The 12073-nt window shown below is 39.9% G+C and overlaps 1 protein-coding gene across 6 annotated transcripts in view; it reads left to right on the forward strand.

The window, feature by feature from the left end:
* Window positions 1–12073, forward strand: part of ELMO1 (engulfment and cell motility 1) — a 464393-nt gene that overhangs the window by 307459 nt on the left and 144861 nt on the right. For all 6 annotated transcript variants that reach the window (XM_019483404.2, XM_019483406.2, XM_019483405.2 and 3 more), the window contains one exon: window positions 10279–10415. In XM_019483404.2, coding sequence (XP_019338949.1) covers window positions 10279–10415 — 137 coding nt within the window. The remainder of the gene's footprint in view (window positions 1–10278; window positions 10416–12073) is intronic.

Genomic DNA, 12073 nt, shown 5'->3' on the forward strand with positions numbered 1-12073 from the left:
CCTTCTCCCTGCTTCTTCATACTGTCTGCAGCAAACCTGAAAGGCGAGGGAGCCAGCAGGGAGCTGATAACACAGTTTTTATCAGCCCATCAACAAAACAAAAACCTCTCTCATTAGTTCAAGCTCTTCTTAAACAGCCTTTTCCAAAGAAGGAATGGAGGGACATTACCAGCTGACCTCTTGATTAGCTCCAAAAAGCCCTAAGTGGACACTGTTCTGTCTGCCTATCTCAGTGAAATTGGAGACACACAGACACCTCTCAGCATTAGCTAGCATACCACGTGCCTAGGGTCCATGGGGCTGGAGTCCATGCTGTGGGAGATGAGAGGGAGAGAGGGGGGAATCCCTGCTTGCTCAGTGAGCAGAGAGGGGGCAAGCAGGGAAAAGCAAGGCGGACCCTGTTGTGCCTGCAGTCTACGCCGGAGCTCCTGCTAGGGAGCAGAGGGGCAGGGCCAGCCCTGTTCTCTGGAGCAGACAACGCAGCCCAGGGCTGCAAAGCATCTCGGATGCTGGGGGACTCTGGTTTAACTTAAACCAGGAAGGGTCTGGGACAGACATTGCATAAACTGGTTTGACCAAAATCAGTTAAATCTAATACTACATTCAACCAGGTTTACTTATCTTAAACCAGTTTCAGCCACTTTGAAACTGGTTTATGTGCACTGAACTTATGTTCTGTTACAGGTTTAAACCAGTTTCTGATCACTTAAACCAGTTTATATGTAATGTCTGTCCCTAGTTCTTCTGTCTAATCATACAGTTCTTACCAAGTTAAATCAGGGGTATCCAAGATACAGGCAATGGAGCACTGTCATCTGGTCCATGATGCTACCTGCCTGCTGGACCAGACCCACAGGCCAGGTCCAATGTGCAAGTAGCGTACAGGGCCGGATCCAACGTGTACAGTATGTGGCATGTAAGGCTAGATGTGGTACATGTAGCATGTTACACACGTACATCTGGTGTGTGGGGCTGGTGGCCAGGCCCAGTCTGTCCCAGCCCCACACTACTCATCTGGACAGTGGGGACTGATGGGTTTGATACCCCTGAATAATGACACCCCCCCCCCCCAACTCTCAAATTAAAGTTTCTTCAGAGAGTATGTCTGACAGTCTTTTGTTATGAGTCAGATGAATTGTAGCACAAGGAGATGGGGACAGGTTCTTAGGAGGGACATTGGTATATCTCCATTGACTTTAATCAAGCGACATGCATGCCCACCAGCTGAAGACCTGACCCTCAGTACTTGGGGTGTCAGACACGCATGTTCAGTGTTCCACAATTAAGTAACTTGTTGTGAAGAGGGGGAAAAAAGAGCAATTCAAATTCAATGAGCAATTTATTTCACTATAGCTGATTTATAGTAATTAGGTAAAGTCCTCCTAAGTTTTTATTCATGAGTACTGTAAATTATGCTACAGCACAGGATACTGTGTTCCTCCTAACAGATTTTCATCTTGATTAGACAAAACAACTCCAAGTCACTGTTTGTCACTCCTATTTCCATTCTCTTAAAGGCCTTTCCATTTCATAGAAAAGCATGACTAATCTAAATGAAACGTTTCCTCATCCCTGAAAGCAGAACTCAGATTTCCACATCAGAGTTTAAAACCATATTCTTTATTTATAAGTGTTTTTCCATTCCTAAAGTGCTGAGGGGGTATAGAAGGGAAAGGAATACTTTTCTGTTTGGCTTGCACAGTGCTCTGACATGTAACAGGCAGTTGAGAATTACTTTTCTCCAGTGGCTGTGTCTCATTACAAACAAATTTTTAAGGGTGTAATGGGAAACCCTTAGCAAGATGGTATTGGTCTCCCTGTCTCTCTTTTCTTATTGATATAGACTCTTCAGAATTTAATGAATTTTGTCTTTGTTCTCAGGCTTTCTGTCTACAGTTCTGAACTAAAATTTTCAATCTACAAATCCGTTGCAAGTAAGGTTGGTTCAATTGGTTCTAGGTATTTATCAGTATCTACAGACTGAATTCTTCTGACAAAATAGGCTTAATGTTGTGGGCTCCTGATTTTCTGGATTTCTTTTAATTCAGTCTTGCACCTGTATGTGACATAAGGACAATATAGATTTTATCTTTGATTTGTGAGATAAGGGACAAAAGATAAGAGGTAATGCTTATTTTTTTTTGGAGCCTTGATACAGTTGATTTCTAGGTCCTGTTGACCTGATTTTTAATCTTTGATGTGGTAGGTGAGATGACTCTTGTGATGGTTTCTTTGTGAACTGTCAGAGAAGATAATTTTGAGTAATAACTCTTCTGTCTTATGAAATGTTTTGGGATAAGTTTCTAGTCTGACAGTATTCATCTTCAGTGCGTGTGTGAAGCTATTTGGGAGAAGTAGTGGGAATGGGTTTACAGCTCAAAACCTCATTCTATCAGATCTGAGAGTATGTGACACATCTATCTCGCATTGGCTGAATGAAACTGAATCTTAACTAAGACAGAAGAACAGGGATGCTAATGGGGCGGGGGGGGGGGGTGGAATCTACTGACTAGTTAGTTATTTCAATCCCTTCAAGTACAGCTAAATACTTTTTGATGTAGCAAACCTAGGTCAAATCTATTATAACCCAGGCTTTTTTCTGGGTAATTTGGTATGGAATGTGCAGTAAATATGTTTCTTTTCTATAATTATGTTTATCTCAAGACATGTTTTCTGTTTAACCTTTTCCAAAATAATTATGTACGCAACTTTTCTTGCTAATTGAAATGAGAAATCACTAATACAAGCAACCTGTGGTGCATTCAAGCATTACACAAGCTTCTCTAGCCTCTTGACTATTTCAGGCTGATTCTCTTTTGGGCAGAAACATATAGTGATAACCAGTATATTGGTGCTTTGTTGATGAGAAAAGGAGACTAAGATGAAAGAGCATTCTTACTTTTCATCTGAGAATTTGAAGCCAAAGTCCAGATTCATTACTGCTATAATACAGTGCAACCCTACTCATATCAACAGTGTGGCACCTTCTTAGATCTGCTCTGAGATGGGTCCCAGATCTACAGTCAAAAAGCTAGTTCAGTGACCTACTGAACCAGCTTATCCTCTGTGTTTCATATCACAGAGAATGAAACCTCAGCAAATTATTTCTTGATTTGGATTTAACCAAACCAGGTTATCTATTAATAATATTTTGCTCTTTGTTTTGTTGTATGCTTTTATCTCATGCTGTCAGTTTCTAAGGGAAAGATCACTGGCTTTTGTTCTAATGGCAGTTGAGCCTTCTAAGTAATGCTGTTCCTAGGGAAAGGAAATTACCCAATTGGCAGTGATATTACTACTTTATTATAGCTTTTCTGCCATAGCCCTGTTGCAGTGACCTTTCCTTGTCTTAAATTACATTGTTTTCCTGTCATGTGACAGCAAGGTAGCAAAAGGTTTACTTCAGAATTATTGCCTATAGACTACAAGGAACAGCAGTCTATCTAGATAGCTTGACATATTGCAATATTTCTGCAGTATTAGGTATGTGGCTTTTTTCCTCTTACGTATTGTATGTGTTATTAGGACCATTTTCAATATTGTGGGTAACAACTGCAACAGCAGCGGTTATTTTAACAATATCTTTTCTTCAGGAAAAAGCAAAAAAATATGATGCTCTTTCTCCTGAGTCAGCTGCTCTTCAGCTTGTCTGCTGTTATTGTCAAATGTTCTCCAGAAAAGCAGGCTGTATATAAATGTTATATATATGCCACAGTGTATATACTTCTCATTCATGGATTTTGCTGCACCTGAGAAACGTTAGTGGAGTCTCCCAACACCTTTTTACAGTTAAAATATTGCCATTGTGCAATTTCATGAATTGGAAAACTAGGAAAAGATGTACAGGGAGAATAAATGATCTGTCCAAAGTCGTGCAATGAATCAGTTGCAGATCTGGGATTAGATGCTATAGAACCTAGTCATCCTCTAGCCCCTTTACAAATCTTCATTCTCCCTTATTGCTGAGACTTCTCTCAAACAAGTTAGCCAGTATCGTGTTCTGGCTTTTCACTCAGCTCAACATCTTGCTGATGAAGAAAAGTTTAGCATATTTCTCTGACAAACGTGATGAGCTTCTTGAACAAGGAATTCATAAATAACTGGTCCAGAGGAGACAATGACTTATTACAAAAGGTATCTCTCACCTTTTGAGGGTGATAACATGAATGTCAAATGATCATATTTATATGGCTGAGTGAATGATTTGACTGATTTAAACTCTCTTTTTGGCTCTTGGAGTATCTGTAAGGCAATACCAATTTTATCAGATTTCACTTTTTTATCGATATGCATTCAGTAAAATTTTTTCAATTTAATTTTGTGGACTGACTGTGTATTTTCTATATTCAAACTGAGTTATTTTACGTGTGATTAGACATTGATTTTCCCTCCTGATATGATGGGTATAACCATTACAGTCTGCTGGAGAGCTTGAGATAACCACTGAAACTTTTGGCATCTCAGGGGAAGTTTAGCTGTGAAGGGAGACGTTGCAGATATATTGGATTATGAACTTGGCAAAACTTTGAACATTTTCTGCCTTATGTATACTTTGTCCAGTTTACCATTCCTGGAAGAATTAGACTTATATGTAGTGTCTGGAGGTAGAATTATAGATTTTAAATCTTTATCCTCCCTACATCCACAGTAGCAAAAGGGGGTGAGTGCAACGTTAATGGTGCTGTCAGCTCCATATTTACCTTCTTTAAGTGCCACTGTGTACTGCTGGTTTTGTTGGGGGTTTTTTTGTCTGTTTTTGTTTTGTTTTTGCAAGGGCTTGGGGGATCTCTGTCCTCATGTCTATATTGAATAGCCAAACATAGAAATAGAATGGGTACGTGAGCAAAACTGAAGGGCAGGAGCTTATATATTTTAATATATATTTGTGGGATCTTTTTTTCAGCAGCATTCACCTCTGTCGACTGTCTGTTCTTATATAGCAATAATACAACCTTCAAAGTTATTCTTACTCTTTGGTCATGTTGATTTTTCTCATTCCATTAGAAGACACACTTCCTACTAATTTATTCTATAGAAAGGAAGGAGATGGGGAGGAACTGAGGCACTAGCCCTGGTTGCCAACCCTGGGAGGGCATAAAAATAGCAGCAGCTGTGCTGCTGGGCCAGCTGCTGCCAGCAGCACAACCATTGACACTGTTGCATGTACTGCTGCTGTTCAGGGCATTCAAGTGTCGTTATGCCTCTGTTACTCTGCAATAGAGGCAGTATAATCAAGATTCTCATAAGTGAGTAGCAATTTTGGATGTCCAGTAGACACATCCAAAAGTCTTAACTAGTTAGGAGGTTCTTAGTGAGCCCTTTTGCAAAGTGCTGACAAATACAATCTGAAAAACAAGCCTTTTCAAATTGTCCTAAGTTTGTCGGACACAGTCATAGGGTGACCTATGAAAACAATGGTCTGTACATTTTCCCATTGGTAATGCTTTCTTTACATGCAGTAATAATATATTGCTCTTATAGTACTTTTCATCTTTGCAAAGACCTTCAGTGTTGTTATTCCCACTTTTTCCTGTGGGGAAACAGTGGCACATGGAGGGTATGTGACCCTTGCAAGGTCACCCAACAGATCATAAATCTTCTAAGCCTTAGTAGAGTATCGCATCCACTTGGTCATGCTGCTTTGTCATTGCCCAGTGGTTGGTATGGGCTTGCTTTTTTATTTTCTGTCCTGGTATTGCTAAAATAATACGAGTAATAAAAATTTCTGCGATCCTCTCCTCACTCCGAATGAAAGGAAAAATCCTGTTGCGAGTAAATCTATGCAAATAGCTTATATCCTGGGGATTTTTTTAAATAAAAAAACCTCATTTAACTGGTAGCCCTATAGCCTACATGAGTACATATATTTGTACAAGATTCGTAGCAACTTCTATTAAACTGATTGGCTTAGATTTAGGTTAGTTTCAGTTGAGAACCAGCCATTTTCCTGTTTCCTTGCTTTTCCTTTTTCTGAAATCTGTCCGAGGTACAGAAATGTATAGGTCAGCTATATTTGCAATGCAAAATGGTGATGTCAAACATGTAATGCTATAAACACCATCATTCCAAGAATAGGCTGTTGTGGACATGCAGATATCTATCTGCCTATATCTGGTACAATTAGATAAAACCAGGGCCCATTTTTTTTTTTCTTTATTGGCTAAAAAAAAGTAGGAGAGATACGGTAAAACTGAAGAGGCATTGTTTTCCTTCTCCATTTTTTTTTTTTTTCATTTTTCCTGCTTTCTTTTGTTTTCCACAGAGAGACAGCAGAACACAGCAAATATGTTTATATATAGTCTGAGCAATCTGAAATGCCTGTCTTTTTAATATAATTTCACAAATGAACTGACAAACAGAATGTATGTGGATAGTAGCTCTGAAAAAGCCAGAGTGTAAATAATACAACCTCCCAGGTAGAAATGAGCTGCTTTCCCAAGTGTCATTTCTCAGCGAATTAAGCGTGCTTCCCTCCCTGAAGTCACAGTTCTAGAGAAGCCAGTAGTTTGAAGGGCTATTTAAATCCCAGTAGGTGGCACACAGAGCTACAACACCAAGAATTGTGCCAAAGAGAGGGATATACTAAGGTCTTAGTCTAATTTATACTCACAAGCCTTTTCTTCTGACCTGTCTTTCAAAGGTGGTCTTCTAGAGGCATCATAAGGAGTGATAATGATATTAATGTTCAATGAGGATAAGCAAACATGATGATTTAAGTCCCTGAGCTATAGCCATATGCTTGTATGTTTTTGTTTTGTTATAAATTTGGTTAGCTCCTGCTTGTGGAAATGAGATTTTGACAGTGCTGGGATTTAGGCCAGAAATTTTGCAAGTAGGCTCTGTAAGAGGTTCCCTAAATTGTTCAGGCAGTGTGCTTCAGTTTTAACTTGCAATTAGAGCAAAAGATTCTTAATAAAATCTTTACATTTTCCTATTAAAAATGAGCAGGCACTGATAAACAGAGGCACCATTAAGGCATTGACCTGGGACTTGACATAGCTCCTTTTTCTCCCTACGATATGCAATGTGGCCCTGTTGTGTGTCACGTGATTCCACTTTGCCTCAGTTCCCCAATCACAAAACGAGGATAATAGAATTTCATTTCTTCCCCTCCTTTGTTTTTATTTGCAGTTTAGATTTAAAAAACATTGGGACAGGGATTGTTTCTTACTATGCTTTAAGCAGCACTAAGCAAAATGGGGTCTTGACTTCTATTGTTTGGATACTACTGTAATAAGAATTGATTTGTGGCACTTCCATGAGCATAGATTTTTTGCACAGAATTTTTCAAACAAGCAAAAGATGCATCTGAGGTTGTGTGTGTATTTTTTATGCTAATCGATGTCAGAAAATTTTGAAGAGCTTCTTTGGGGTAGACATTGAAATTTAAAACATTGACTTTGGTCTTCTGATTGGCTTATGCTCTCTTTTTTTGTTCTTTGGGTTGAGAAGATACAGATAGAAAAGCATTAGATTCTCCCAAGTCTTTTGCAGTTAAAGAAATTATAGAACTTGCAAATGATTAGCATGGGTAGTATGACTACGAATTGGCCAAATTTCTGTGAATCCACAGACTTATTAATTTTGCTAGATTCAGTTATACAAAGAGGAACAGACTGAGAAGGAACAGAGAGGCCAGTCTATCTCAAGGTTATTGCCTTATTTCACAGTGTGATTTATACAGCCAAAGTACTGGCTGCTTTCTCTTCTGTTTGACACTATTTTATTTCTTCTCACCATTCTGGTATTTTATGACTTAAGGGCAAGTGCCCTCTGAGAATCTGTTCTGTTGAGCCTCTGACATTATTACAGGCTTCAGCCTGTAATAGCCAGGTCTGACTATTAAAAGTGCTGGGCACTGGTAGCTTCAGTTGAAGTGAATGGAAGCTGGAGGTGCTCTGAAAATCACATCCGTAACATTTTAGTCTTTTTGGGATTGAGTCATAAATTTAGGCCACTGCTTGGACTAATTTCCCCTTGACTATGCTGCTGTGAAAAAATGAATGGAGTTTGTTAGATTAGAATGAAACTTGCAGTCCTAAATTAACTTGTGCCATCGCTACATAGCCAAGAAATTGATTAGATTTTAATAAATCTGGCTTTAGAATTAAAACCTCATATGTACAATTAAGCTTCAGAGATTTGCTTAGTAATTGGAACGTTGCACCTCTGGAAAGATCAGGGACCCTTTTTCTTTGAGGCATAAAGTGTTCCCATGCAGGGTATGTTCTTATGGCAGCAGCTGCAGCAGGATGTAAAGAGCCAGGCCTAGGAGAAGATGCACATCTTGTCAGTGTCTTCCTGACTGGCCAGGAAGTTGTTTGCAAAGTCCCACAAAGCGTCTTACATCTAATTTGCCAAGTTTAATCAGGAGAAAGAAGTTGTTTAAGTATAGTGAAATATGTGTTGAATCATAGGCTGGGGAGCAATTGTTCCAGGAGTAGAGACTGTTGTTGTTCAAGTTGAATGTGGAATAGGATACTTACCTAAGCTCTAGCCATTTGTTCTTGATGTAGGTTAGAATGCTGGAATGTCTGTGAATTGCTAATGAAGAAGACCAAGAGGACATGAATGTGGAGGAAAGATAAGGTGGATTTGTATAAAGGTTTCAGGAGCTCAGACTACGTGACACATGAAAGGAGGGTAGGATCAGGCTCCAAAATAGTCAACAGCTTAGTGGTACACAGCATCCATAGCATGCATATGTGTGGTAAAATATCCTGTTGGCTTCCTCTGGTTGGTTAGTGACCAGATTTGCAAGAAAAAGAAGTACTCAGTAGCCAGTGGCTTCCATTGACTCCATATTTGCCATCAGATTTTGGAAATTTTACCATAACGCAATTTATTCCACAGAAGAGAACAATTTTCTTTTAACAGATTTTCTTCCTTTTTGTGTCTCATAGGCCTTTATGTTAAATGTGTTAAACGTCTAGTTTATTTTAGGGCTAAGGAAGGATTACAGCACAGAGAATTTGCATTCATCTCCTCCCAGCACACTTTTATGTCAAGGGAACAGGGAAGGGATCCATTTAATACTTCCTTTCCAGCCATTGTTACCATACGCATTTAATCATCTAAACCTTTATGTGAAAATTATTGTCTCTGATACCTCTTTGATATGCCTCCATAAACATGACAGAGCTAGTCTTCTCTACTTATTGTTTGATTATACATTGTCTTGTTGCTCTGTGACTACTTGAGTTCACTGTCCAGTCCTCAATCAGCAGAGCTTTGGTACACATATTACTTAATGGTGGGGAAGGCTCTTTTTTTTTTTTTTTATTACCAGGCTTGAAGTTTTGCTTATGTTTTTCTTATCCTGCTTGGGACATAATTAGCAAACAAAGGTAGTTTGTTGTCCTGTCCTTCCTGCAGTTTTCCTGGAGGGAGATTTTGTACCAGGGGTCAGCCACATTTTTGGATCGGTACTGGCCACATTATACTTGTCAATCACATAATAGGAATATAGTCAATTTATGGTCAATAAACAGCTTGTGATTCTACCAAACATCTCAGCTGCTTTTCAGTATTTGATAATCCCTTAACCCATGGATTGGCAACATTTTTGGGCAGAGTACCAAAATCACCTGAAACCTTGACTTTTAAGATGTTGACATGCCAGGGGTGGCATGCCACAAGGTGCCCATTCCCGGTTTGGCAGGGCAGCCTCAGCCCCGCCCCTGCCAGCCGCCCGTACATGTGCACCCACCGCCAGCAACAAGCTGAGCCAGGGCTCCACAGACCCCAGTGCAGCCACTTGCAGCCTCCCAGCTGCCTGCCATAGCTGGCCTGGGCTCTGGGAAGGCCCCTGCTGCCTACCTTGGAGCCTAGGCTGCTCGCAGCAGGCTATGGGGAGACTGCAAGCAGCTGCACCAGGGTCTGCAGAATCCTGGTTTGACTTGTTGCTGGCAGCAGATACACATGCACCTTGAAGTGGACATCAGGGAAGGGGCCAAGCTGCACTGCCACACAAGGATTGGGCTTCTTGTGACTCCCTTGCCATCCATCCCACCATGTCTTTACATGCCATACTCTGGCATCTGTGCCAGGGGCTGCCTACCCTTCTACACTGTCTCATGTTTCATTTCAAGTTGCAGACTGCTGTTGGTTCAATGGCATAGTATATGTCCCACCTTCACACGCCCCCTCCCCCCCAACACTTCATCCTGATAAGAAATATAAACTCTGGGGTTTATTGCTATTTCCAAGTGTACGTTTGGTGTTTTTCTTTTGAGTCCTGCCTGTTAATGTTTTATTTTCCCTCTGTTATGTCTTCAGCCAGTGAGACCTGCAATGATTTCCATCCCATGTTCTTCACACATGACAAATCATTTGAGGAGTTCTTCTGTACCTGCATCCAGCTGTTGAACAAAACGTGGAAGGAAATGAGGGCAACCTCTGAAGACTTCAACAAGGCAAGAGAGAGGGGCAATAAGTTGGCAGAATTGGCAGAAATAAGGTTCCAAAATCCTGAGACAAGAAGTCTGTGCACCTTTCCATTGAGGCTCCAGGGAATTGCACATACCCATCTCACTTAATTCCTCCAAATTTTATCTGTGTAAATTCCTTTGCACATCAATGGGCTACCATTTTGAAACCAAAGACAAGGGAACAAGAGGGGCCAGGGAGGTTGTTTTAAACCTTATTTAGTTGTTTTACACTGCAGACTCTGAAGATAAAAATGTAGCTTAAGGGTAAATTCTGACTTTTTATATTGTTGTTGTTATTCTAAACTGCTATAGCCTCCCAGGTTGTAAATAATGCAGGGAGAATATGCAGCAATGATCCTGTGCATCCTTTCATTTCTTGTTGATGACCTGAGAGCTAAAGTGGTAAAATATTCAAGCATGGGCATGGTCCTACTGCACCTTCACATGTTGTGTGGCTCAGAACTTGCAAGTCTAAACATTTTGAAAATAGTTTAGCATTTTATGCTTTGTTATTAGAAGATTTTTGAATTTTGAAATCTAGGAATTTTTTCTCCAGCCAACATACTACAGCATTGCTGCATGACAGTAGCAAGAGCTGGATTTATGAATGATCCTAGATATCCCAGCTAAACCCTTTTATCAGTCAGGAAGCTGGGCAATGTCTTTGGGATGTTGCAGGAATAATTGGCTCAGACTTTGGCTGCCAGCTATCATTGTCTCCATTTTTGGCCCCTTTCACTGACTTCTGATGCCCTTGCCTAGGCTGGGAATGGAGAATTGAATGAAGAATTAACATTGAAGCCTCTGAACAATCCCAGTTTTCATTACACAGATTCATGTTTACATCAGGCATGGATGTTGCATGCCTGATGATTATGAACTAATAACACTTGGTTCATATTGGATAATTGAGTATCGCTGGAAGAGGGAGTTGAGTATTCAAGTGAGGAAAATAAAGTCCACCAGAGTGAAGTAGAGAGCAATCCTCAGGGCCCAGTGTGGACAGGACATTATTTACATAATTTAGGTACAGGTAGCTGCCAGGCAGGATCTGTGACCTGGTAAGAGGAGGAAGGGACATCCACAAGAAAAGCATATACTTTCCTTACGCATATGAGCATATGAGATTACCTTAACATGATTTGTAAATGATCAGCCAAGTGGTACAGAAGGTAAGTTCCCCAAAAGTGCAGGGTATAAATCTAAAATAAATAAAAATGCAATAGAAAGGCAATTCACTGGATAACAGACTTTGAACTCATGAGTATGCAGATGTTAATAATGTTTAATGAGTGTTTTATAATGTGTGGGTATGTGTTTTGTTTTTCTCTGTTTGTTTTTTATTGAGCTATAGTATTGTCATGTCTAGGTCTTTTAACTTAGTGCAGAAGGGATTTTATGCACATAATTCCCCACACATTGAGTTGATTATATGCCATTACAATCCTAAGAGATAAGTGTAAGAAAGTAGTGTCATCTCTAACAGCAGACAGCCCCACAAAAGATTTAAGGGAGGGTAGAAATTAATAATTTACTTTTTGGTATTATGCATTGCTCTGAGATGCCTCGAAAGATCAAGCTGAGTTTCATCTGTTATCTACATGCTGTTTATGCTATTTAAAAGGATACATTTTAAGTCTTTA

The sequence above is a fragment of the Alligator mississippiensis genome, chromosome 5, assembly GCF_030867095.1.
Source record: "Alligator mississippiensis isolate rAllMis1 chromosome 5, rAllMis1, whole genome shotgun sequence".
Taxonomy (NCBI): Eukaryota; Metazoa; Chordata; order Crocodylia; family Alligatoridae; genus Alligator; species Alligator mississippiensis.